Raw genomic sequence first — 25,598 nt, 5'->3', positions numbered from 1 at the left:
CCCCTATCAATATCGCTCTCCCACTCTTTTTCCTGCCCTCCTATGCAACAGAGCCAGCCACGGTGCCATGAACTTGGCTGCTGCTGCCCTCCCCTGATGAGTCATCCCCCTCAACAGTACTCAAAGCAGTGTATCTGTTTTGCAGAGGGATGACCGCAGGGGACCCCTGCACTACCTTCCTTGCACTGCTCTTCCTGCTGGTCTTCCATTCCCTCGCTGGCTGTGGACCCCTCACCTGCGGTAAGACCAGCTCGCTACACGTGCTACTCACGTCATTCTCAGCATCGTGGATGCTCCAGAGTGAATCCACCCTTAGCTCCAATTCCGCAACGCGGTCTGTCAGGAGCTGGAGGTGGATACACTTCCCACACACGTAGTCGTCAGGGACACCGGAGGCGTCCTGAGTTCCCACATGGTACAGGAGGAGCATATCACGTGACCGAGCTCTCCTGCCATGACTTAACCCTTAGCTACACTTAAATTAAGACAACATTGTTAACAGGTTACTTACTGATATAAAAAAGAAAAAGCAGTGGTGTACCTGCCGGTCTGGAACAAATGTTGAACGGGAAATGGGCAGGACCTGGAGTCACCTGATAAATGCCATTTCCCTTCGATCTCATCGGCTCTTCCTCCAGTTACAGCAGACGAGCAGCGAGATCTCCGACAGATTAGCTCAGTGGGTAGCACCCTCGCTTCCGAGTCAGGTGTTTGTGGGTTCAAGTCCCACTCTAGAGACTTGATCACAAAATCTAGACTGACACTCCAGGGCAGTGCTGAGGGAGTGCCGCACTGTCGGAGGGGCAGTACTGAGCGAGCCCCGGAGGGGCGGTACTGAGGGAGCCCCGCACTGTCGGAGGGGCGGTACTGAGGGAGCGTCGCACTGTCGGAGGGGCAGTACTGAGGGAGCCCCGCACTGTCGGAGGGGCAGTACTGAGGGAGCGTCGCACTGTCGGAGGGGCAGTACTGAGGGAGCGCCGCACTGTCGGAGGGGCAGTGCTGAGGGAGCCCCGCACTGTCGGAGGGGCGGTACTGAGGGAGCGCCGCACTGTCGGAGGGGCAGTGCTGAGGGAGCCCCGCACTGTCGGAGGGGCAGTACTGAGGGAGCGTCGCACTGTCGGAGGGGCAGTACTGAGGGAGCGCCGCACTGTCGGAGGGGCAGTACTGAGGGAGCGCCGCACTGTCGGAGGGGCAGTACTGAGGGAGCCCCGGAGGGGCGGTACTGAGGGAGCCCCGCACTGTCGGAGGGGCAGTACTGAGGGAGCCCCGGAGGGGCGGTACTGAGGGAGCCCCGCACTGTCGGAGGGGCAGTACTGAGGGAGCCCCGGAGGGGCAGTACTGAGGGAGCCCCGCACTGTCGGAGGGGCGGCTCACATTCCAGGAACGAAAAGTTGGGTAACAAAGAGTCTCCTCACTCTGTGATTGATCTGGGGGCGGGACAGCTCGAGGATTGGCGTATCAGGCAACCAATGGTGAAAGTGCGGGGGCGAGGCGGTTGGAGATCATGTGATGCAAACTCCAGGAATATGTCGAGCCAGAAATAAAAGCAGAAGATGCTGGAAATCTCGTGTGTGGAGACACCCTTTGTCCCAGGCCCGAAACATTAACTGTCGCTCTCCACAGATGCTGCCTGACCCGCTGAGATTTCCAGCATTCTCTGTTTTTATTTCAGATTCCAGCATCCGCAGTATTTTGCTTTTGTATACGAACCAGTGTGGGCGATCGGTGGTGGATTTGACGGGGAAAGCACGGCAGATACAGGAATTAAAAGGAGGGATAGGATTTTAGTTTAAAAGGATTTATTAATGTTCTGACAGTTATATATAGAGACATGAGGAAGGGGTGTAACAAACTGGCAAAGAACAAGAAAAAAACTGCCATGCACCTCAGCGTGTTATAGTGTTTATGGTACACACACACACCATTCTCTCACACACAGCCAGACAGGCTCACAGCTGGGAGTCCTGCAGGCCTAGAAGTAGTTGATGGAAATGGAGTTCCTCAGATTCAGATTCTGCACGTCGTCAATATAAAGCGTGTTGGTCTTGATTTCAATCTCCTCCTCCAACGCCAGCTGGTTCCGGCGAAGGCCCCTCAGCTCAGCCTCGGCCTGAGCCAGAGTCGCTCGCAGCCTGCAGGGCAAAACAGGCACTCACTCACACCATCGTGGTTCATCCAACACCCAGCGCTCTGCATTCAACCCCGATCCTGCTTTATTCCAGCACGGGGTCAGATACAGAGTAAAGCTCCCTCTACACTGTCCCATCAAACACTCCCAGGGCAGGTACAGGGGGTTAGATACAGAGTAAAGCTCCCTCTACACTATCCCATCAAACACTCCCAGGGCAGGTACAGGGGGTTAGATACAGAGTAAAGCTCCCTCTACACTGTCCCATCAAACACTCCCAGGACAGGTACAGCACGGGGTCAGATACAGAGTAAAGCTCCCTCTACACTGTCCCATCAAACACTCTCAGGGCAGGTACAGCACGGGGTTAGATACAGAGTAAAGCTCCCTCTACCACTGTCCCATGAAACACTCTCAGGGCAGGTACAGCACGGGTTAGGTACAGAGTAAAACTTACCATCATACACAGGAAAAGTTTGCACAGCTCAGGGGAAGGAGCAGGGGAACTGGGACTAAATGGATCGTCCTTTAAAGAGCCGGTTTGAGCCTGATGGGCTGAATAGCTTCCTTCGGTGCTGTATTATTCTATCTACCCAAAATGGGCCAGAGCCTTTTGTATGGTACTGCTGCTGCTGCAGTGCGGCGTCTGTGGCTGGAAGTCAGAGGGGTTTAACCCTACGCGACCCTCCCCCCCCCCCCCACATACTATCGAATGGCACCAGTCTATATCTGATGCCTTGATGCCTGCCCCTGCCGTTCTCACCCAAGTTCTGCAACACACCTGTCCACATTATCCGTGATCTCCTTCACCTCGCTGATCAGCCGATATTGGGCTGGGTCTCTGACCAGCTCAACGTTCGGCCGCTGTGTCCGTGTGTCCAGGCGTGTCTGAGCCACCTTCATGGGTCCTTCCTTGTCGATGATGGTCTTCTTCAGCAGCTCGATGTTCTTTACCTGCGCGGAAATCTCATCCAGCACCTGAGGGAGAACGACACCTCGATGAGCATGGACAGGACCCCGGGGGCTCGGAGCCGCACGGGGAGATAAACCGCTCACATCATTGGATGGATGGTAATGACCTGGGCTTGTGTATAAAGGGCTTCATTTCAAAGGTTTTTGCAGATCACACGGAAATGCAGTGAACGGTGAGGAGGAGGAGAGTGACAGAGTGCAGGAAGACACAGACAGATGGTGAAATGGGCCGACACGTGGAAGCTGAAATTTAATGCAGAGAGACGTGAAGTGATACATTTTGGTCGGAAGAATGAGGAGAGGCAATATAAACTAAAGATAGAGTTCTAAAGCGGGTGCAGGAACAGAGAGACCTGGAGGTATGTGTGCACAGATTGTTGAAGGTGGCGGGGCAGGTTGAGAAGGTTAGTAAAAAGACATGTGGAATCCTTGGCTTTATATAAATAGAGGCATAGAGTACAAAAGTAAGGAAGTTCTTATGAACCTGTATAAAACACACGTTAGGCCCCAGCTGGAGTATTGTCTAATTCTGTGCACCGCACTTTAGGGGGAATGTGAAGGCCTTAGAGAGGGGGCAGAGATTGACCAGAACGGTCCCAGGGATGAGGGACTTCAGTTATGTGCAGAGACTGGAGAAGCTGGGGCTGTTCTCCTCAAAACAGAGAAGTTTAAGGGGAGATTTGATTGAGGTGTTCAATATCAGGAAGGGGATTTAATGGAGTAAATAAGGAAACTATCCCCGGGGCAGGAGGGTCGGTAACAGAGGGACACAGAGTTAAGGTGATTGGCAAAAGAACCAGAGGGGAGGGGAGGAGAATGTGTTTACCGCAGCGAGTTGTTGTGATCGGGAACGCGCTGCCTGAAAGGGCGGTGGGAGCAGATTCAATAGTAACTTTCAAACCGGGAATTGGATAAATACTTGAATAATTCACAGGGCTGTGGGGAAAGAGCTGGGAGACGGACTAATTGGATCGCTCTGTCACAGAGCCGGCACAGGCTCGATGGGCCCAATGGCCTCCTGTGCTGTATCGTTCTACGATCATGGGAATTGCTTGATGAACGAAGACCAAGGTCCATCCAATTCACCTAATATCAGATGATCCACCGCTAATGGAGTTGTTGATCGATCTCAATCAATGAGTCTACTACAGACCCAGACATGAGGGGAGGAAAACCCCCCGTGGGGGAGAGCTTTGGGACCCAGAGGCCCAGAGGCCCAAAGTCCCCTGTTCCTCCTGAGCTCGCTCCACTCATCACACGGCATGTCTCAGATTATCTTTAGTTACAACATGGAAACAGGCCATTCGGTCCATTCTGGTGTTTACCCTCCGAGTGAGCAAATAGTCCGAATCTCACTTACCCCACCCCCCGGTCTCAATACGTAGTGTATAACGTCAGCAACAACTTGCATTTATATAGCACCTTTAACATAGTAAAAACATCCCAAGACGCTTCACGGGTGTAATCAGACAAAAAGTTTGGTCAAAGAGGTGGGTTTTAAGGAGCGCCTTAAAGTAGGAGAGAGAGGTGAAGAGGTTTAGGGAGGGAGTTCCAGAGCTTGGGGCCCAGGTGATGTGATTATAATCAGGGATGTGCAAGAGGCCAGAATTGGAGCGGCGCAGAGATCTCGGGGCGTTGTGGGGCTGGAGGAGATTACAGAGATAGGGAGGGGCAAGGGCCATGGAGGGATTTAAACACAAGGATGAGAATTTTCAAATCGTGATATTGCCGGACCGAGAGCCAATGTAGGTCAGCGGGCACAGGGGGTGATGGGTGAGTGGGACTCGGTGCGAGTTAGGACACAGGGCAGCGAGCACAGGGGGCGATAGGTGAGCGGGACTGGGTGCGAGTTAGGACACGGGTCAGTGAGCACAGGGGGTGATGGGTGAGTGGGACTCGGTGCGAGTTAGGACACAGGGCAGCGAGCACAGGGGGCGATAGGTGAGCGGGACTGGGTGCGAGTTAGGACACGGGTCAGTGAGCACAGGGGGTGATGGGTGAGTGGGATTGGATGCGAGTTAGGACACAGGGCAGCGAGCACAGGGGGTGATGGGTGAGTGGGACTGGGTGCGAGTTAGACACAGGACAGCGAGCACGGGGGGTGATAGGTGAGTGGGACTTGGTGCGAGTTAGACACAGGGCAGCGAGCACGGGGGGTGATGGGTGAGTGGGACTCGGTGCGAGTTAGGACATGGGGCAGCTCAGTTTTGGATGAGCAGAAGTTTACGGAGGTGGGGGAAGATGGGAGGCCGGCTGGGAGAGCGTTGGGATAGTCGAGTCTGGTAACAAAGGCACGGAATGAGGGTTTGAGCAACGGATGAGGGGAGGCCGGGGCGGAGACGGGCGATGTTACGGAGGGGGAAATAGGCGGGCTTGGTGATGGAGAGGATACGGGGTGCCACTGAATACACTGTCGGGGGTTGCTTTGACTGGTGTTGCCATAGCCACAGAGACAGTGCGGGCACCAACCTTACTGAGATGCTTTTCCAGTTTGCATTTTGCATCTTTTGTTTCTTGAATGCGGAATTTAAAGGCTCGGTTCACGGCTTCCTCTTGTCTTAGCATGTCGCTCGTGGTTTCCGATAAGATGCCGTCAATCAGGGAGCGCAATGCCGTTGAGCTATTTTTCTGTTTGTCAGCATTCACAATATTCGTGTTGGTGAAATCTTGCCACTCCTCGGGGGTGACGGAGCTGGAAAAACAGAGCAAAGGTATTGGAGCAAGACGGCCATTCAGCCCCTCGAGCCTGTTACACAGGAACAGGAGGCCATTCAGCCCCTCGAGCCTGTTACACAGGAACAGGAGGAGGCCATTCAGCCCCTCGAGCCTGTTACACAGGAACAGGAGGAGGCCATTCAGCCCCTCGAGCCTGTTACACAGGAACAGGAGGAGGCCATTCAGCCCATCGAGCCTGTTACACAGGAACAGGAGGAGGCCATTCAGCCCCTCGAGCCTGTTACACAGGAACAGGAGGAGGCCCATTCGGCCCCTCGAGCCTGTTACACAGGAACAGGAGGAGGCCATTCAGCCCCTCGAGCCTGTTACACAGGAACAGGAGGAGGCCCATTCAGCCCCTCGAGCCTGTTACACAGGAACAGGAGGAGGCCATTCAGCTCCTCGAGCCTGTTTAGGCACTTGCCCAATTTGTTTAAAATGCTTGACCTTGGGAGATGTGACAGGATCAGGCATAAGTCTGTATTGATGAGGAGGCCTTGTCCCATCAAAACAAAGAACAAACATTTTTATAGCGCCTTTCACCACTAATTGGATCGCTCAGCCACAGCTGGCACAGGCACGATGGGCCGAATAGCCTCCTCCTGTGTGGCATCATTCTATGATTCTATGATTATAGCACCTTTCACAACCTCAGGCGTCCCAAAGCGCTCTGCAGCCAATGAAGTACTTTTGGAGTGTAGTCACTGTTGTAATGTGGGAAACGCAGCAGCCAATTTGCGCACAGCAAGCTCCCACACACAGCAATGTGATAATGACCCGATCATCAGTTTTAGGTACTGATTGAGGGATAAATCGTGACCACAGTTACGGCGATGGAGCGAGATCGCAGCACACACCAGACCCGATTCTCAGCGCGGCCAGGCGATCTGGTCCATGCTTTCAGCCAATGCCACTCGAAAGACTTCATAGAATCATAGAAATTTGCAGCACAGGAGGAGGCCATTCGGCCCATCGTGTCCGTGCCGGCCGACAAAGAGCTATCCAGCCTATTCTCATTTTCCAGCTCTGGGTCCGTAGCCCTGTAGGTTACGGTACTTCAGGTGCTCATCCAGGTACTTTTTAAATGTGGTGAGGGTTTCTGCCTCTACCACCCTTTCAGGCCGTGAGTTCCAGACCCTCTGGGTGAAATTATTTCCCCTCAAATCTCCTCTAAACCTCCTACCGATTACTTTAAATCTATGCCCCCTGGTTGTTGACCCCTCTGCTAAGGGAAATAGGTCCTTCCTATCCACTCCATCCAGGCCCCTCATAATTTTATACACCTCAATCAGCTCTTCCCCCCCCTACCTACTCTGTTCCAAAGAAAACAACCCCAACCTATCCAATCTTTCCTCATAGTTAAAATTCTCCAGTCCAGGCAACATCCTCATAAATCTCCTCTGTACCCTCTCTAGTGCATCACATCTTTCCTGTAATGTGGTGACCAGAACTGCACGCAGTACTCCAGCTGTGGTCTAACCAGTGTTTTATACAGTTCAAGCATAACCTCCCTGCTCTTGTATTCTATGCCTCGGCTAATAAAGGCAAGTGTTCCGTATGCCTTCTTGGGCAAGGTAGATGACAACCACTTTGCACCGACTGTCCCGTGAAGAAGCGCCGGAGTTTCACAGGACAACAAGCCAAGTCCTATCACTGGGCCTTGCCGATGGGCAGTGCGTGTCTGGGAGCGATGAGCCGGTTACAGGGGATGGTGACTGTTTGATGGTTGGCCCTCGCGTGGAATTAGCCTGATACCAGTCGAGATGTTGAGGAGGAGCCATGCCTCCTTTATATCACCCTCCTGTATGGCTCCGAGACGTGGACCATGTACAGCAGACACCTCAAAACACTGGAGAAATACCACCAGCCCTGTCTCCGCAAGATCCTGCAAATCCCCTGGGAGGACAGACACACCAATGTCAGTGTTCTCGCTCAGGCCAATATCCCCAGCATCGAAGCACTGACCACACTCGACCAGCTCCGTTGGGCGGGCCACATCGTCTGCATGCCCGACACGAGACTCCCTAAGCAAGCGCTCTACTCGGAACTCCTACACAGCAAGCGAGCCCCAGGCGGGCAGAGGAAACGCTTCAAGGACACCCTCAAAGCCTCATTGATAAAGTGCAACATCCCCACCGACACCTGGGAGTCCCTGGCCATAGACCGCCTTAAATGGAGGAAGTGCATCCGGGAGGGCGCTGAGCACCTCGAGTCTTGTCGCCGAGAGCGTGCAGAAACCAAGCGCAGACAGCGGAAGGAGCGTGCGGCAAACCAGTCCCACCCACCCCTTTCCCTCGACCACTGTCTGTCCCACCTGTGACAGAGACTGTAATTCCCACATTGGACTGTTCAGTCACCTGAGAACTCACTCTTAGAGTGGAAGCAAGTCTTCCTCAACTCCGAGGGACTGCCTGTGTTGATATCACAGAGCTGGCATCGGTGACAGCTTAACGTCAATAAGGCATCACTGCCACTGTTGAGGGAGCCCGAGAGCTGGGTGCCAGTGTTCCTGGCCATGCGGGCAGCTGCTGCTTCTTCACTGGCACCAGCGGTGCGGCACGCTGTGCTCGGTGTCACTGGGCTGGACCCCACAGCACTACAAGTCACCCTACAGGGGCACAGATACCAGTCTCCTCACCTCCAGCTCTCCCTCGCCAACATGGAGTGGGGGTTGGGGAGCCGAGTGGTGGGAGCGTGGAGCACACTTACTTTCCCTCGATCCTCACGGTGTTGGGGAAGTAGTCGATATTTGGGGAGTTGTTGGTCAGGTTGGCAGTGAATTTGTCCACGTTCAGAGCCCTGGACTTGTCTTTCAGGTCCTTCTCCAAGTAAAACTTAGCGGAACGGTTTAACCTGGGGGGAGGGAGGGGGAATCAAACGTGAGTTTGGTGCAGTTTTTTTCAATTTATTACATATGAAGACAGAAAGAAAGAACTTGCATTTCTATAGCGCCTCTCATGACCACCAGACGTCCCAAAGCGCTTCACAGCCAATTAAGTACTTTCTGGAGTGTAGTCACTGTTGTAATGTAGGAAACGTGGCAGCCAATGAGCGCACAGCAAGCTCCCACACACAGCAATGTGATAATGACCCAGATAATCTGTTTTAGTGATGTTGGTTGAGGGATAAATATTGGCCCCAGGACACCTCTGCTCTTCCTCCAATATTGGCCGTGGGGTCGTTTAACATTCACCCGAGAGGGCAGATGTGATCTCAGTTTAATGTCTCATCCAAAAGACATAAGAACATAAGAACTAGGAGAAGGAGTAGGCCATTTGGCCACTCAAGCCTGCTGCACCATTTAATAAGATTACCTCTGATAGTGCAGCACTCCCTCAGTACTGTCCCTCCGAAAGCACGGCCCTCTCTCAGTACTGCCCCTCCGACAGTGCGGCGCTCCCTCAGTACTGCCCCTCCGACAGTGCGGCGCTCCCTCAGTACTGCCCCTCCGACAGTGCGGCGCTCCCTCAGTACTGCCCCTCCGACAGTGCGGCGCTCCCTCAGTACTGCCCCTCCGACAGTGCGGCGCTCCCTCAGTACTGCCCCTCCGACAGTGCGGCGCTCCCTCAGTACTGCCCCTCCGACAGTGCGGCGCTCCCTCAGTACTGCCCCTCCGACAGTGCGGCACTCCCTCAGTACTGCCCCTCCGACAGTGCGGCGCTCCCTCAGTACTGCCCCTCCGACAGTGCGGCGCTCCCTCAGTACTGCCCCTCCGACAGTGCGGCGCTCCCTCAGTACTGCCCCTCCGACAGTGCAGCGCTCCCTCAGCACTGTCCCTCCGAAAGCACGGCCCTCTCTCAGTACTGCACTGGAGTGTCAGCCTGGATTTTGTGCTCATATTTCTAAAGGGGGACTTAAACCCACAACCTTGTGACTCCGAGGAGCGAATGCTACCCACTGAGCCACAGCTCACACCTGATCAACATTTTTGGGGCAAACCTTTTCAGGCCCTTCTCCTCCCTGCACCCTCCCCTCCCCCCCCCCCCCACCCCTTCCCCTCCCTGCCCTCTCCCCAGCCTCCCCACCCTCTCCAGCCTCACCCCTCACCCCCTCTCCAGCCTCCTCCGCCCCCCCCTCTCCAGCCTCATCCCTCCCCCCCTCTCCAGCCTCATCCCTCCCCCCCCTCTCCACACAGACCCAACGATTCTTCCATCCAACCCAGCACCAATGTACGCAGCCTGTGCTCAGAGATTCCTGCCCAACAAATAATTGAATGTCCGCTGTTTCAGACGGACGTATTTGTTGAATGCCTGTGCTGGGTTATTGTGCTCTCCCTGTTGCTCTCCTGCCGTCCCCAATAAGGTGTGTGATTAAAGAATGCGCTGTACAGATCATCCGTTTATTGAATATCTGAGGCTCACATACCTGATCTGCTCATCAGTTTGTTCGATGGTGCGTTTCAGCAGAGCCATGATACCCTGGATAACCTCAACCTCCTTCAGCAGCTCCCTCTCCACCTCATCGTGCACCAGATCGATCCCAACTCGCTTCTCTCTGCAAAACCACCAAAAAAACACACAGCACATTGGGACAGTGGAACTAGAGAATCTTGCTCTGCATCTAAACCACCCTACACCTGACCTGGGACCGAATTCATGCTAAACTAGATCCAGGATCTCATCCATTCTATACCTGCATGGGTGCAGCTCCAACAACACTCAAGAGGCTCGACACCATCCAGGACAAAGCAGCCGCTTGATCAACACCCCATCCACCACCTTCAACATTCACTCCCTCCACCACCGGCGCCCCCTGGCTGCAGTGTGCACCATCTACAAGATGCACTGCAGCAACTCGCCAAGGCTTCTTCGGCAGCACCTCCCAAACCCGCGACCTCTACCCCCTAGAAGGACAAGGGCAGCAGGCGCATGGGAACACCACCACCTCCACGTTCCCCTCCCAGTCACACACCATCCTGACTGGGAAATATATCGGCCGTTCCTTCATCGTCGCTGGGTCACAATCCTGGGACTCCCTCCCTAACAGCACTGTGGGAGCACCTTCACCACACGGACTGCAGCGGTTCAAGAAGGCGGCTCACCACCACCTTCTCAAGGGGCAATTAGGGACGGGCAATAAATGCCGGCCTTGCCAGCTTTTAGTGATTTCTGTACTTGGAGCCCAAAATCTCTCGGCTCCTTCACAGTTCCCAGCCCCTCAACGTTCAGAAAGTACTCTGACCCACCTTTCTTGGGTCTGCGGTGGATCGGGTTAGGGATTGGCTGTAATTGCCCTGTGGTGGGAAGATTCTGCTCAAGCCCAGAGTCTGGGTCCGCCTGCAACGCACTGAGCGGTGCAACTCGCTGGGGGTCCGCGGGACCCAACCCCGATTCCGGGGGGAGAGCGCGGCCTTTGTTTGTGTTCTTTAGGTCGGCTCATTATTTCCAGGATCCCGATCGTGTTCCGGCACTACGCCCCTCAACCTCCTCACCAAACACATGCTCCGTTCCTCAGGCTGATCCGTACCGATTGAGCAGAGCCTGCTGAGCGATGCAGAGAGGGGCACAGTAGCTGTCCAGAGCCTTTTCCAGACGCGTCTTTTGGGCTAGCAGGAGTTCCGTCTCGTCGGAGAGCTCGTCGAGCTTGGTGTTGAGCTCCTTCTCCCAGTAGGTGACCTCCTCGATCCTCTGATCTACAACAACAACGGTGGGCATTTAGGGAGCGCCTACATAAAACATCCCAAGGTGCTGCACAGGAGCGGTGAGCAGGCATCATTTCACACCGAGCCACGAAGGGAGATGGTAGGGACAGGCGACCAACAGCTTGGTAAAGGAGGGAGGTTTTATGGAGCGTCTTTAAGGAGGCGAGAGGGACGGAGAGGTTTAGAATCATAGAAACGTACAGCACAGGAGGAGGCCACTCAGCCCGTGGTGCCTGTGTCGGCTCTGTGACAGACCAGTTGTGTCCATACCCCCCCCCCCCGCTGTGTGTCCGTCCGTTTCCCCCCCCTCCCCCCCACAACTGTCGGAGTGAAAACGTTTCGCCTCATCTCCCCCTCTGGATCTTTTGCAATGATTTTAAATCCATGAGCTCTGGTTACTGACCCACTCCCCAGAGGGATAGTTTCTCTCTCTCTACTCTTATCAAAACCTCCCATCATCTTGAAACCCTCTATTTGGTCACCCCTTCACCGTCTCTGTTCCAAGGAGAACAGTCCGGACTTTTCCAACCTCTCCCCATCCCCGGTAACATCCTGGTAAACCTCCTGTACCCTTTCTAAGGCTGTTACATCTTTCCTGAAATGTGATGCCCAGAACAACAATACTCTGACTGAGGCCTAACCTGTGATTTATAAAGTTCCAGCACGATCTCTTTGCTTTTATAGTCTATCCCTCTGTTTATAAACCCAAGTAACCCATATGTTTTTTTTAACCACCTTATCATCTTGCCCGGCCACTTTAAGGATGTGTATATGGACACCAAGGTCTCTCTGCTCATCTACACTTTTCAAAATGTGCCATTTATCATACACTGTCTTTCTATATTAGTCCTCCCAAGGTGCATCACTTCACACTTGTCCACATTGAACTGCATCTGCCACGCTTCTGCCCATTTCACCATCCTGTCTGTCATCCTGAAGCCGACAACCATCTTTATCATAATCTAGTACTTTGCCAAGTTTTGTATCATCTGCAAACTTTATAATGCTGCTCCCTTAACCCGGGTCTGGGGCGTTTATATAAACTGAAGAGCAGTTGACCAAAATGGGACCCTTGGGGAGCACCACTGCAAACCACCTCCCAGTCTGAGAAACAGCTGTCCACCACCCTGCATCCTGTCACTCAGCCAATGTTGTATCCATACTGCCATTTTCCCCTTAATAAGCCTCCCCTGTGGCACTTTGTCAAATGCCTTCCAAAAGTCCATATATACAACAGCTACTGCATTGTCTTGATCAACTTTCTCTGTTACTTCATCAAAGAATTAAATCTAATTGGTCAGATACAATTTAGCTTTCACAAACCCATGCTGTCTCTCCTTGATTAACCCATGCCTTTCCAAATGAAAATGTATTTTGTCTCTGATAATGGCTTCCCCATCACCAACGTTAGGCTGACTGGCCTGTAGTTTCCTGGTTTATGCCTCTCCCCTTTCTTGAATATTGGTATAACGTTAGCAACCCTCCGGCACTACTATTATATCCAATAGGATTGAAAGATAGGGAGGGAATTCCAGAGCTTAGGGCCCAGGCAGCTGAAGGCATGGTTGCCAATGGTGGAGCGATGGAAACTGGGGATGCTCAAGAGGCCAGAATTAGAGGAGTGCAGAGATCTCGGAGGGTTGTGGGGCTGGAGGAAATTACAGAGATAAGGAGGGGCGAGGCCATAGAGGGATTTGAACACAAGGGTGAGAATTTTAAACTTGAGGCGGAGCCAATGTAGGTCAGCGAGCACAGGGGGTGTTGGTTGAGTGGGTCGAAAGGGATAAAGTCACCGGAGACTTAGTCTCGGGCAAGACAAGATGCTCAGATTGAACTGGCAGTGCTGTTTGCTTCGTTTAACTCAGTCCCAAATATTAGTGCTAAAACTACTGCTGCTTCTCAACATTGGTATCTAGCAACTCTTCGAACTCCGAGGGGCAAAGGTCGTGGTGCCCGCGGTCATTGCATGTGGCAACCAGTGTGCAGCGACCCACGTCCGGACTGTAACAAAGAGCTCCCTCGGCACTGATCAAACAATCCACACGCAACACATTGTTACGGTCGCGCAGTGATTATGTTACTGGGCCGGTAATCCAGAGAACACGAGTTCAAATCCCACCATGGCGAGTTCGAGAATTATAATCTGGTTTAAAAATCAAATCTGGCTGTGAAAAGCTGGGATCAGTAAAAGTGAATCTGTCGGGGAAAAACCCAAGGGGTTCACTGATGACCTTTAGGGAAGGAAGCCTGCCGCCCTTACCCGGTCTGGCCGATAGGTGACTCCAGTTTCACACAAGCGTGGCTTGCTCTTAACTGCCCTCTGAAGTGGCTTTAAGCAAGCGCTCTACTTGGAACTCCTACACAGCAAACGAGCCAAAGGTGGGCAGAGGAAGCGCTTCAAAGACACCCTCAAAGCCTCCTTGATAAAGTGCAACATCCCCACCAACACCTGGGAGTCCCTGGCCAAAGATTGCCCCAAGTGGAGGAAATGCATCCGGGAGGGGGCTGAGCACCTCGAGTCTCGTCGCCGAGAGCATACAGAAAGCAAGCGGAAGGAGCGTGCGGCAAACCAGTCCCACCCACCCACCCTTTCCTTCAACCACTGTCTGTCCCACCTGTGACAGAGACTGTAATTCCCGTATTGGACGGTACAGTCACCTGAGAACTCACTTTTGGAGTGGAAGCAAGTCTTCCTCGATTTCGAGGGACTGCCTATGATAATGAATGGGCAATATAATTGAAGATACTGGGGGGGGGGGAAATGTTGGTATCTGTGGGCCCATACCCGACCACGGGTCGGTGCATCAAGGAGAGAATGTATACGACGCAACAGTATCAAAACACGATCAGAAAAGGTTGTACCGAGCTTTTTGTTGACATCCCGTTGAGTTTTCCTTGTGGTGTTCTCGATCTCGTCCACCAGCCTCTCGCTCTCCAAGACCAGCCGCTCCGATCGCGATCGCTGCACCTCTGCATTGTTGTAGCGGCTCTTGTTTGAGATGCTCCATTCTTGGGGCAGGAATTTGGTTCGTGCCTGGATGAGTTTGGCCATGCCACCTGCCAGGTGCAGAAAACAAACGTTTCACTGCCTTTCCCACTCATTCAACATTAACCTTTATACAATCATAGAATGGTGCAGCACAGAGGAGGCCATTCGGCCCATTGAGTCTGCGCCGGCTCTTTCGAAGTCCCCCTCCCCCGCTCGTTCCCCGGAGCCCTGCAATTTCTCCTTCATGTATTTATCCAATTCCCTTTTGAAGGCGACGATTGAATCTGCCTCCACCATCCTCTCAGGCAGCGCATTGCAAATCCTAACCACTAGCTGTGTAAAAATGTTTTTCCTCGTGTCGCCTCTGGTTCGTTTGTTAATCACCTTAAATCTGTGCCCTCTGGTTATGTTTATTACGTTCCCTCCTTCTTATGTTTGTGGAGAAATAGAACAACTTTTATTTATATAGCGCCTTTAACGTAGGAAAAACGTCCCAAGGTGCTTCACAGGAGCGATTATCAAACAAAATTCAACACCGAGCCACATAAGGAGGCATTCGGACAGGTGCCGGGGGGAGGGGGGGGGTCCCGGGGAGGGGGGTCTCTGTGCCCGGGGGGTTCCCTGGGTGGGATGCCCGGGGAGGGGGTCTCTGTGCCCGGGGGGTTCCCGGGGTGGGATGGCCGGTGAGGGGGTCTCTGTGCCCGGGGGGTTCCCGGGGTGGGATGCCCAGGGAGGGGGTCTCTGTCCCCGGGGGGTGAGGGTGGGGTCCCGGGGGTTGGTCCGGGGTGGGGAAGTCCTGCGGGGGGGGGGGGGGTGAGGTCCTGGAGAGGGGGTTCCCGGGGTGGGATGCCCGGGGAGGGAGTCTCTGTCCCCGGGGTGTTCCCGAGGTGGGATGCCCGGAGAGGGGGTCTCGGTGCCCGGGGGTGGGGGTCTCTGTGCCCGGGGTGTTCCCGGAGTGGGATGCCCGGAGAGGGGGGTCTCTGTGCCCGGAGGGTGGGGTCCCGGGGGTTGGTCCGGGGTGGGGAAGTCCTGGGGGGGGGGGGTCCCGGGGGTGGGATGCCCGGGGAGGGGGTCTCTGTGCCTGGGGGGTTCCCGGGGAGGGGGTCTGTGCCCGGGGGGTTCCCGGGGAGGGGGACTGTGCCCGGGTGGTGGGGGTGCGGTCCCGGGTGTTGGTCCGGGGTGGGGAAGTCCTGCGGGGGGGGGGGGGGGGTGAGGTCCTGGAGAGGGGGTTCCCGGAGTGGGATGCCCGGGGAGGGGGTCTCTGTGCCTGGGGTGTTCCCGGGGTGGGATGCCCAGGGAGGGGGTCTCTGTGCCCGGGGTGTTCCCGGGGTGGGATGCCCGGAGAGGGGGTCTCGGTGCCCGGAGAGGGGGTCTCTGTGCCCGGGGGGTGGGGTCCCGGGGGCTGGTCCGGGGTGGGGAAGTCCTTGGGGGGGTCCCGGGGAGGGGGTTCCCGGGGCGGGATGCCCGGGGAGGGGGTCTCTGTGCCCGGGGGGTTCCCGGGGTGGGGTGCCCAGGGGGTGGGGTCCTGGGGGGGGTCCCGGGAGGGGGTCTCTGTGCCCGGGTGGTTCCCGGGGGGTGGGATCCTGGGGGGGGGTCCCGGGGAGGGGGTCTCTGTGCCCGGGTGGTTCCCGGGGTGGGGTGCCCGGAGAGGGGGTCTCGGTGCCCGGGGGTGGGGGTCTCTGTGCCCGGGGTGTTCCCGGGGTGGGATGCCCGGGGAGGGGGTCTCTGTGCCCGGGGGGTGGGGTCCCGGGGGCTGGTCCGGGGTGGGGAAGTCCTGGGGGGGTGTGGGTCCCGGGGAGGGGGTTCCCGGGGTGGGATGCCCGGGGAGGGGGTCTCTGTGCCCGGGGGGTTCCCGGGGAGGGGGACTGTGCCCGGGTGGTGGGGGTGGGGTCCCGGGGGTTGGTCCGGGGTGGGGAAGTCCTTGGGGGGGTCCCGGGGAGGGGGTTCCCGGGGTGGGATGCCCGGGGAGGGGGTCTCTGTGCCCGGGGGGTTCCCGGGGTGGGGTGCCCGGGGGGTGGGGTCCTGGGGGGGGTCCCGGGAGGGGGTCTCTGTGCCCGGGTGGTTCCCGGGGGGTGGGATCCTGGGGGGGGGTCCCGGGGAGGGGGTCTCTGTGCCCGGGGGGTGGGGTCCTGGGGAGGTTCCCGGGGTGGGGATCTCTGTGCGTGGGGGTGGGGTCCCGGGGGGGTGGGGGTGGGGAAGTCCTGGGGGATGGGGGGGTCCCGGTCCCGCTCGCGGCCCGCACTCACCTGTCTGCAATCCGCCAATCTCCCTCGCTCCGCGCAGCCGCAGTGTCGCCCTCTCAACAAACGCGTCGCCTAGCAACTGTATCCTCCGCGCAACCGTCTCCTTGGTAACGGGGCGAAGAGCATGCACGTCAGTGGGCGGGGCGTATTCTCAGCCAATAGCGAGCAGGGGCGGGACTAAGTGATTGAGAAGGCGGGAACATTTAAGCTCAGCGTTCGAGGGACAGGAAGCCTTTGCATTGATTTTATTTTCCCCGTGAGTTTGTCCAAAGCCCTGGCTCCAGAGCACTGCAGCAATTGGGTAAACACCGAACGGGAAAAACGCCTGGTGCATTATTTATTGCACCGCGCATGATTGCACTCCTTACGCCCCTTACTCTCTCAGCCAATCAAATTCTTCAGGGCACACTGGGACAGCCAATCAGGTGTCTAGTCTTCACCGCACCAGAATTAACCAATGATAGAGCCGCGCGTTCCCAGACCTAGCCAATAATATGACGGGGATTACATGGTCCACTGGCAGGGCGGTTGGAGCTGACCAATGGCGAGGGGCGGCGGGTGAAGGCAGTTTCCCTCAGAGCGCGGGAGCGTTGCCGGCATGTCTCCACCGAGCGGGCCCGCGAGCGGCAGCGGCTCTCCCGGCCCCGCCGCCCACCGCCTCTCCCCCGGCCGCGGATGGGGACATCCCGGGGCTGCGGGCCTGGCCCGGGGGAGGCGGGCTCTGGCGGCAGCGGCGGCGGCTCCTCCTGCAGGCGGCTCCGGGAAGCTCACACACCCGGCCAAAGCCATCCTGGCAGGTAGAGGCCGGCCGGGGCCCGGGGGCTACGGTGTGAGGGACCGGGCCCAGGAGGGTATGAGGGGGGACCGGGCCCCGGGGGTGTGTGAGGGTGGGGTGGGAACGAGGAGGGGAGGGGGGAGACAGGGCCCCGGGGGTGGGTGGGGGGACAGGGCCCCGGGGGTGGGTGGGGGGACAGGGCCTCGGGGGTGTGTGTGTGTGGGGGGGGGGAAACAGGGCCCCGGGGGGTGTGTGAGGGGGGAGGGAGACAGGGCCCCGGGGGGTGTGTGAGGGGGGGGGGGGGGAGACAGGGCCCTGGGGGTGTGTGGGGGGGGGGAGACAGGGCCCCGGGGGTGTGTGGGGGGGGGGGGGACAGGGCCCCGGGGGTGTGTGAGGGGGGGGGGAGACAGGGCCCTGGGGGTGTGTGGGGGGGGGGGGGGAGACAGGGCCCCGGGGGTGTGTTTGAGGGGGGGGGACAGGGCCCCGGGGGTGTTTGAGGGGGGGGGACAGGGCCCCGGGGGTGTGTGAGGGGGGGGGGACAGGGCCCCGGGGGTGTGTGAGGGGGGGGGGGGAGACCGGGCCCGGGGGGGGGGTGGGAACAGGGCCCCGGGGGTGTGTGAGGGGGGGGAGTGGGAACAGGGCCCCGGGGGTGTGTGAGGGGGGGGGGGGGAGACAGGGCCCTGGGGGTGTGTGGGGGGGGGGGAGACAGGGCCCCGGGGGTGTGTGGGGGGGGGGGGGACAGGGCCCCGGGGGTGTGTGAGGGGGGGGGGAGACAGGGCCCTGGGGGGGGGGGGGGGGGACAGGGCCCCGGGGGTGTGTTTGAGGGGGGGGGACAGGGCCCCGGGGGTGTTTGAGGGGGGGGGACAGGGCCCCGGGGGTGTGTGAGGGGGGGGGACAGGGCCCCGGGGGTGTGTGAGGGGGGGGGGGGGAGACCGGGCCCGGGGGGGGGGTGGGAACAGGGCCCCGGGGGTGTGTGAGGGGGGGGGGGGAAACAGGGCCCTGGGGGTGTGTGAGGGGGGGGGAGGGAGACAGGGCCCCGGGGGGGGGAGGAGAGACAGGGCCCCGGGGGGGGGAGAGACAGGGCCCCGGGGGTGTGTGGGGGGGGGGGGACAGGGCCCCGGGGATGTGTGAGGCGGGGGGCAGGGCCCCGGGGGTGTGGGGGGGGGGGGAGACAGGGCCCCGGGGATGTGTGAGGGGGGGGACAGGGTCCCGGGGGTGTGTGAGGGGGGGGGGACAGGGCCCCGGGGGGGTGTGTGTGGCGGGGACAGGGCCCCAGGGGGTGTGGGTGGGGGGGACAGGGCCCCGGGGCGGTGTGAGGGGGGGGGGGGGGGGACAGGGCCCCTGGGGGGTGTGAGGGGGTACTGGGCTGGGCCCTGAGGGGTGGGGATTGGACTCGGTCCAGGGGGAGAGGGGGTGGGGGACTGGGTGCAGGAGCTGGGGTTCACCACCTGGAGAAACCATCGCCACGGTAGGTAGGGAGGGGATGGGGGTGGGAAAGAGAGAGACTTGGGCTCTGGGGGCAGTGAGAATGGGGGGTGGGACCAGAATCGACTGTACTCCTGAGAAAGGGGCACGAGGGTTTTGGGGGATTCTCTTTGATTCGTTGAGTGCTCGCGCATCGATTCACCCTCTTTATGTGGTGCAGGTGGCCTTGCTGGAGGAATTGAAATCTGCATCACCTTTCCAACAGAGTATGTGAAAACACAGCTCCAGCTTGACGAGCGGGCGAATCGTCCACGTTATAGGGGCATTGGTAAGGGATACTGGCCCTTGGTATAAAGACACAGACACTACACACTATGCGCATTTGGTAAGGGATGCCCATTTCACTGGCACAAATGCTCTCCCCCTACATACTGCAGTGGCACTGAGAATTGGCCTTGCACTCTGCCATTAGAGCACTGTAGGGTCACAGGCTCCACACCATGAGAGCTTTGTGAGAGACAGCCAGCTTCACACAAGCGATAGCCACAATCACGCAATGTGCGGGACAATCGAGTTAAATATCCCGACACTGGACAGCCCTGCGGGAGGTGAGCTCTGGATCACTGTGCCAGGGAATGCCAGAGACGCGGTTCCCTACCTGTGGTCTCCCCCCAGTGATATCCTGATCTCCCTGTGGCAGGAGAGGGGGGACCGTGGCAGAGGGAAGGCACATCTCCAGAGGGGAATGTCATCTCTACAATCGTGCGTTAATTGTCTGGGAGCTAACTCGAACACCGAGCCAGGCAAACATAGGAATGTGAGGAAACCATTCAATGAGATCATGGCTGATCTGTGACCTAACACCATATACCCGCTTTTGGCCCATATCCCTTAATACCTTTGGTTAACAAATCTATTCTCGTATTCAGAATTAACAATTGACCTAGCATCAATTGCTGTTTGCGGAAGAGAGTTCAAAACTTCTACCACCCTTTGGGGTTATTGAATATATTTAAGGTGGAGATAGACAGATTTTTGAACGATAGGGGAGTCGAGGGTTATGGGGAGCGGGCAGGGAAATAGAGTTGAGGCCAAGATCAGATCAGCCATGATCTTATTGAAAGGTGGGGCAGGCTCGGGGGGCCAAATGGCCGACTCCTGCTATTTCTTACATTCTTTGTGTGTAGAAGTGTTTCCTAATTTCACTCCTGAAAAGCCTGGCTCTAAATTTTGGACCATGCCCGCTAGTCCTAGCCACTCCAACCAGCAAAAATAGTTTCTCTCTATCTACCCTATCAGCTCCCCTTAATATCCTGAAAACTTCGATCAGATCACCCTTTAACCTTCCAAATTCTGGGGAATACAAATGCTAATTTGTGTAATCTCTTAACCCTTGAATCATTGAATATATTCAAGGCAGAGATGGACAGATTTTTGAACAATCGGGGAGTCAAGGGTTATGGGGAGTGGAGCTGAGGCCAAGATCAGATCACCCATGATCTTACTGAATGGTGGAGCAGGCTCGAGGGGCCGAATGGTCTACTCCTCCTATTCCCTATGTTATTGGAATCCACGTATCATTCTGGTACAAACGTACGTGGATCTCCATTAAACCGAGGAGACAGGGATTGTCATTTATGTAAGTGTGGGATTGAATAGAAGGCGAGGAGCCCCCACTAACGAGCCGCAGGAACTGACGGTCTGCTCCCTCGGCAGGAGACTGTATCCGGGTAACACTTCAGGAACACGGGGTGAAGGGATTGTACCGAGGTCTCAGCCCCCTGCTGTACGGCTCCATCCCGAAATCTGCCGTCAGGTAAGAGAGCAAACCAGTCCGCACAAGATAAGTCAGAGAGATGGCAAATAACGGCCAGAAAAGGAGAGGGGAAGAAGTGCAAAGGTGTTTATAAAAAGATATTTGAGGAGTTGTCGAGCGATAATGTGTTGGGTTTATAAAATGGAGCAGTGTGGGACTCTGGTGCTGTGCTTGCCGTGCGATGCCCGGCTACAACACCTCTCGGACATTCTCGAGGCTGAAGACCCCTGCTTCGTGTTGGGTTGTTTGATTCCAGCTGGGGTCATGTTGGAACGTCTCACCCCCTACCCATCCCCTCACCCCCCCCCCCCCCCGGTCCTCTCTTCTTAGCCAGCCCCTCGGAGTCGAGGATGACTTGCTTCCACATTAGAAATGAGTTCTCAGCTGACTGAGGAGTCCAATGCGGGACCTGCAGTCTCTTACAGGTGGGGCAGACAGTGGTTGAAGGAAAGGGTGGGTGGGTTGCCACGTGTTCCTTCAACTGTCGACGTTTGGCTTCAGCTTTCTCTTGGCGAAGGGACCCGAGGTGTTCGGTGCCTTCCAGGATGCTTTTCCTCCACTTTGAGCGGTCTTGGGCCAGGGATTCCCAGGTGTCGGGGGGGGGGGGGGGGGGTTGTGGTATGTTGCTCTTTATCAAGAAAGCTTTGAGGATGCCCTTGAAGCGTTTCCCTGCCCACCTGGGGCTCGCTTGCCGTGTAGGAGTTCCGAGTGGAGCGCTTACTTTGGGAGTTTTGTGTCAGGCATGCAGATGATGTGGCCCGCCCAACGGAGCTGATGGAGCGTGGTCAGTGCTTCGATGTTGGCCTGAGCAAGAACACGGACGTTGGTGCGTCTATCCTGCCAATGGATTTGCAGGATCTTGCGACAGCAGCGTTGGTGGTACTTCTCCAGTGCTTTGAGTAGCCTGCTGTACATAGTCCATGTCTCTGAGCCATATAGGAGGGCGGGTATCACTACTGCTCTGTACACCATGAACTTGGTGCCAGGTTTGAGGTCCTGATCTTCAAACGCTCTCTTGCTCAGGCGACTGAAGGCTGCTCTGGCGCACTGAAGGCGGTGTTAGACTTCGTCATCGATGTCTGCCCTTGTTGACAGTAGGCTCCCGAGGTATGGAAAATGGTTCCCTTTGTCCAAGGCCTCGTCGTGAATTTTGATGATCAATGGGCAGTACTGTGTGGTGGGGGCAGGTTGGTAAAGGACCTTTGTCTTATGGATGTTTGGTGTAAGGCCCATGCTCTCGTACACCTTGGTGGAGGTGTTGATGATGGTTTGGAGTTCGGCCTTTGAGTGTGCGCAGGCGCAAGCATCGTCTGCATACTGTAATTCAATGACAGGATGGGACGATCTTGGATCTGGACTGGAGGCGACAGAGATTTGTTCTGTAGTTTAGCTCCACTCCAGCGGGGAGACTTGCTGAGGGTGAGATGGAGCATTGCAGCAAGGAAGATTGAGAAGAGTGTTAGTGCGATGACACATCCTTGCTTGACCCTGGTCCGGACGTGGATTGGGCCTGTGGTGGATTCGTTGGTCAGGATCACGGCTTGGATGTCATCGTGAAGTAGGCAGAGGATGGTGACAAACTTTTGAGGGCAGCCGAATTTGAGGAGGATGCTCCATAATCCCTCACAGTTGACAGTGTCGAAGGCCTTTGTGAGGTCAAAGAAGGCCATGTACAAGGGTTGGTGGTGTTCCCTGCATTTCTCTTGGACTTGCCACATGGTGAAGATCATGTTCATTGTGCCCCTTAGTAGGCGGAATCTGCATTGTGCATCGGAGTAGCTCTTCAGCCACAGGGAGAAGACAATTGAGGAGGATTCTTGCGACGACGTTCTCTGTGGCCGACAGCAGGGAAACTCCTCTGTAATTACTGCAATCGGATGTCGCCGTTCTTGAAAATGGTCATGATTACAGTGTCTGAGATCTCCTGGCATGTTCTCCTCCTTCCAGATAAGAGAGATGATGTCATGGATCCGTGCCAGTAGTGCTTCTCCGCCATGTTTAGTGCGGGGATTCCATCTGCTTCTGAGGCCTAGTTTTTCAGTTGTCGGATGGCCTTTTCTACCACATGCCGGGCTGGGGTTGTGCTGAGGTGGTGACTGGTAACATGCTGCGGGATGGAATCGACACATGTTGAAGACGGAGTCTTGGTTGAGGAGATCTTTGAAGTGCTCCTTCCAGCGATACTGACTGCCTCTCTGTTCTTGATGAGCAACTCTCCGTTCTTGGCCCACAATGGGGTAGGACCTTGGGCCGTCGGTGGTTTGGACTGCGCTAAAGAATTGTCGGCTAGTAGCTGGATCTCCTACGCTTTCTCCACCCACCTGTTCTCCATCCATCTGTTCTTTGCGCGTTTTTTGTTGGACCTCGGCCTTCAGACGTCTGTAGAGCTGCTTTCTTGTTCTCGAGTTGTGTTGCTGCTTCCAGTTCAAGAATGCCTTGCACTTGCGGCTTATTAGAATCTGGATCTCCTGGTCGATCTCATCGAACCAGTCTTGGTGTTTCCTGGTCGAGTGACCGAGCGTCTTTTCCTAGGTGCTAATTATGAAGGTCTTGAGGGCAGACCAGGCGCTGTGGGCACTCTGCGTCTCTGGATCACTGAGAGCCGCTAGGATGGTAGAGAGGCACTGGCTGAATAGGGTTCTCTTAGCAGGGTCTTTGAGTGCTCCAGCATTGATTTTCCTGTGGCATTGTTTCTGTTGCCGTCGCTGTTTTGGGGCTACCCTGATGGAGATGACGGCGCGGATTAGGCGGTGGTCCATCCAGCAGTCGTCTGCTCCTGTCATGGCACGGGTGATGCGCACATTCTTGCGGTCCCTCGCTCGGACGATGACATAGTCGAGCAGATGCCAGTGCTTGGAGCGAGGGTGTTGCCATGAAGCTTTGTACTTGTGTCTCTGACGGAACAAGGTGTTGGTTGTGACAAGGTCATGTTCCAAGCATTTCGTCAGGAGGAGGGTACCGTTGGAGTTGGTTTTCCCTACCCACTCCCTGCCGATCACACCTCCCCAGAGGTCTGTCCTTTCCAGCTCTGGCGTTGAAATCGCCAAGGAGGATCAGCTTGTCGCCTGTTGGGACTCGGGACAGGGATTGTTCGAGGCTGGAGTAGAATTCCTCTTTGGCCTTGTCTGTAGCTTCCAGTGGTGGGGCATACGCACTGATGACCGTAGCGCACTGGTTCCGGGCTAGGCTGAGCCGAAGGACCATGAGACGTTCGTTTATCCTGCAGGGGAAGTCACTGACGTCCAACTAGCTACATTTTTATGGCAAAGCCTACCCCATAGAGGTGGCGTTTTTCTTCTGGTTCACCTTTCCAGAAGAAGGTGTTACCACCACCTTGTTCCTTGAGCTGACCTTCCCCTGCCCACCGGGTCTCGCTTAGGGTGGCGATGTTTACATCGAAACGTCTGAGTTCCCAGGCAACGATAGCAGTGCGGCATTCTGGTCTGTTGCTGTTGGGGTTGTCCATGTGAGTCCTGATGTTCCAGGTACCGAACTTCATCTTAAAGGGTGGAAGATGCCTGTGTGTGTATTCTTTTAACCTGGGGTGGCCGTTGTACACCGGCTACCACACGGGCTTGACAGAGCGAGGTCTTGGTCCAGTGGCAAGGGGATCCAAGACCACTGGAGACCAGCTCTGCTGTATGGGCCTAGTTCATACACACACACATACTCCTACTGATCTCCTTCCTCCTTTCCACAGGTCTCTCCCTGGGATTCATTGCCTCGCTGTTGGCCGATTTATTGGCCTCTTCCCACTACCCCCTCCTCCCTCCTCCTCTTTCCCCCTACTCCTCCCTCCTCCTCCTCTTTCCCCCTACCCATCCTCCTCCTCTTTCCCCCTACCCCTCCTCCCTCCTCTTCCCCCTACCCCTCCTCCTCCTCTTCCCCCTACCCCTCCTCCTCCTCTTCCCCCTACCCCTCCTCCTCCTCTTCCCCCTACCCCTCCTCCTCCTCTTCCCCCTACCCCTCCTCTTCCCCTACCCCTCCTCCTCCTCTTCCCCTACCCCTCCTCCCCCTACCCCTCCTCCTCCTCTTCTCTCCCCCTACCCCTCCTCCTCCTCTTCCCCCTACCCCTCCTCCTCCTCTTCCCCCTACCCCTCCTCCTCCTCTTCCCCCTACCCCTCCTCCTCCTCTTCCCCCTACCCCTCCTCCTCCTCTTCCCCCTACCCCTCCTCCTCCTCTTCCCCCTACCCCTCTTCCCCCTACCCCTCCTCCTCCTCTTCCCCCTACCCCTCCTCTTCCTCTTCCCCCTACCCCTCCTCCTCCTCTTCCCCTACCCCTCCTCCTCCTCTTCCCCCTACCCCTCCTCCTCCTCTTCCCCCTACCCCTCCTCCTCCTCCTCCTCTTCCCCCTACCCCTCCTCCTCCTCTTCCCCCTACCCCTCCTCCTCCTCTTCCCCCTACCCCTCCTCCTCCTCTTCCCCCTACCCCTCCTCCTCTTCCCCCTACCCCTCCTCCTCCTCTTCCCCCTACCCCTCCTCCTCCTCCTCCTCTTCCCCCTACCCCTCCTCCTCCTCCTCTTCCCCCTACCCCTCCTCCTCCTCTTCCCCCCTACCCTCCTCCTCCTCTTCCCCCTACCCCTCCTCCTCCTCCTCCTCTTCCCCCTACCCCTCCTCCTCCTCCTCCTCTTCCCCCTACCCCTCCTCCTCCTCCTCCTCTTCCCCCTACCCCTCCTCCTCCTCCTCCTCTTCCCCCTACCCCTCCTCCTCCTCCTCCTCTTCCCCCTACCCCTCCTCCTCTTCCCCCTACCCCTCCTCCTTCTCCTCCTCCTCTTCCCCCTACCCCTCCTCCTCCTCCTCCTCTTCCCCCACCCCTCCTCCTCCTACCCCCTCCTCCTCCTCCTCCTCTTCCCCCTACCCCTCTTCCTCCTCCTCCCCCCTCCTCCTCTTCCCCCT

General features: G+C 56.9%; 2 protein-coding genes across 3 annotated transcripts in view; one reads left to right on the top strand and one right to left on the bottom strand.

Moving 5' to 3' along the window:
- Nucleotides 1–1,782: 1,782 nt before the first annotated feature.
- tekt1 (tektin 1) lies at nucleotides 1,783–16,750 on the bottom strand. Of its 2 annotated transcripts, none has more exons than XM_070858033.1 (8): nucleotides 16,692–16,750; nucleotides 14,319–14,513; nucleotides 11,282–11,447; nucleotides 10,181–10,309; nucleotides 8,525–8,668; nucleotides 5,570–5,792; nucleotides 2,910–3,106; nucleotides 1,783–2,132 (listed from the first exon to the last, which is right to left on the bottom strand). In XM_070858033.1, the coding sequence occupies exons 2-8, from the start codon at nucleotides 14,506–14,508 to the stop codon at nucleotides 1,973–1,975; spliced, it is 1,209 nt and encodes a 402-aa protein (XP_070714134.1). In that variant the 5' UTR covers nucleotides 14,509–14,513; nucleotides 16,692–16,750; the 3' UTR covers nucleotides 1,783–1,972. The 2 variants fall into 2 exon arrangements, with proteins under 2 accessions (XP_070714134.1, XP_070714135.1); XM_070858034.1 differs by lacking the exon at nucleotides 16,692–16,750 and adding an exon at nucleotides 14,830–14,883.
- Nucleotides 16,751–17,250: 500 nt separating this feature from the next.
- LOC139226269 (tricarboxylate transport protein, mitochondrial-like) overlaps nucleotides 17,251–25,598 on the top strand; it is a 22,434-nt gene continuing 14,086 nt past the window's right edge. The window contains exons 1-3 of the mRNA XM_070856902.1: nucleotides 17,251–17,485; nucleotides 19,109–19,216; nucleotides 20,605–20,704. Coding sequence (XP_070713003.1) covers nucleotides 17,287–17,485; nucleotides 19,109–19,216; nucleotides 20,605–20,704 — 407 coding nt within the window. The 5' untranslated portion in view covers nucleotides 17,251–17,286. The remainder of the gene's footprint in view (nucleotides 17,486–19,108; nucleotides 19,217–20,604; nucleotides 20,705–25,598) is intronic.

The sequence above is a fragment of the Pristiophorus japonicus genome, chromosome 16, assembly GCF_044704955.1.
Source record: "Pristiophorus japonicus isolate sPriJap1 chromosome 16, sPriJap1.hap1, whole genome shotgun sequence".
Classification (NCBI taxonomy): domain Eukaryota; kingdom Metazoa; phylum Chordata; class Chondrichthyes; family Pristiophoridae; genus Pristiophorus; species Pristiophorus japonicus.
Note: the sequence above shows the minus strand (reverse complement) of the source record. Positions and strands in the feature narration are given on the sequence as shown.

What these genes read in the sequence shown, in the direction of transcription:
- tekt1 (XM_070858033.1), bottom strand. Translation starts at nt 14,508, where the DNA reads ATGGCCAAACTCATCCAGGCACGAACCAAATTCCTGCCCCAAGAATGG. An exon ending in CAGCAGGCTCTGCTCAATCG is followed by an intron (nt 10,310 to 11,281) that starts GTACGGATCAGC and finishes GTGGTTTTGCAG; the next exon opens with AGAGAAGCGAGTTGGGATCG. An exon ending in CAAACTGATGAGCAGATCAG is followed by an intron (nt 8,669 to 10,180) that starts GTATGTGAGCCT and finishes CCCTCCCCCCAG; the next exon opens with GTTAAACCGTTCCGCTAAGT.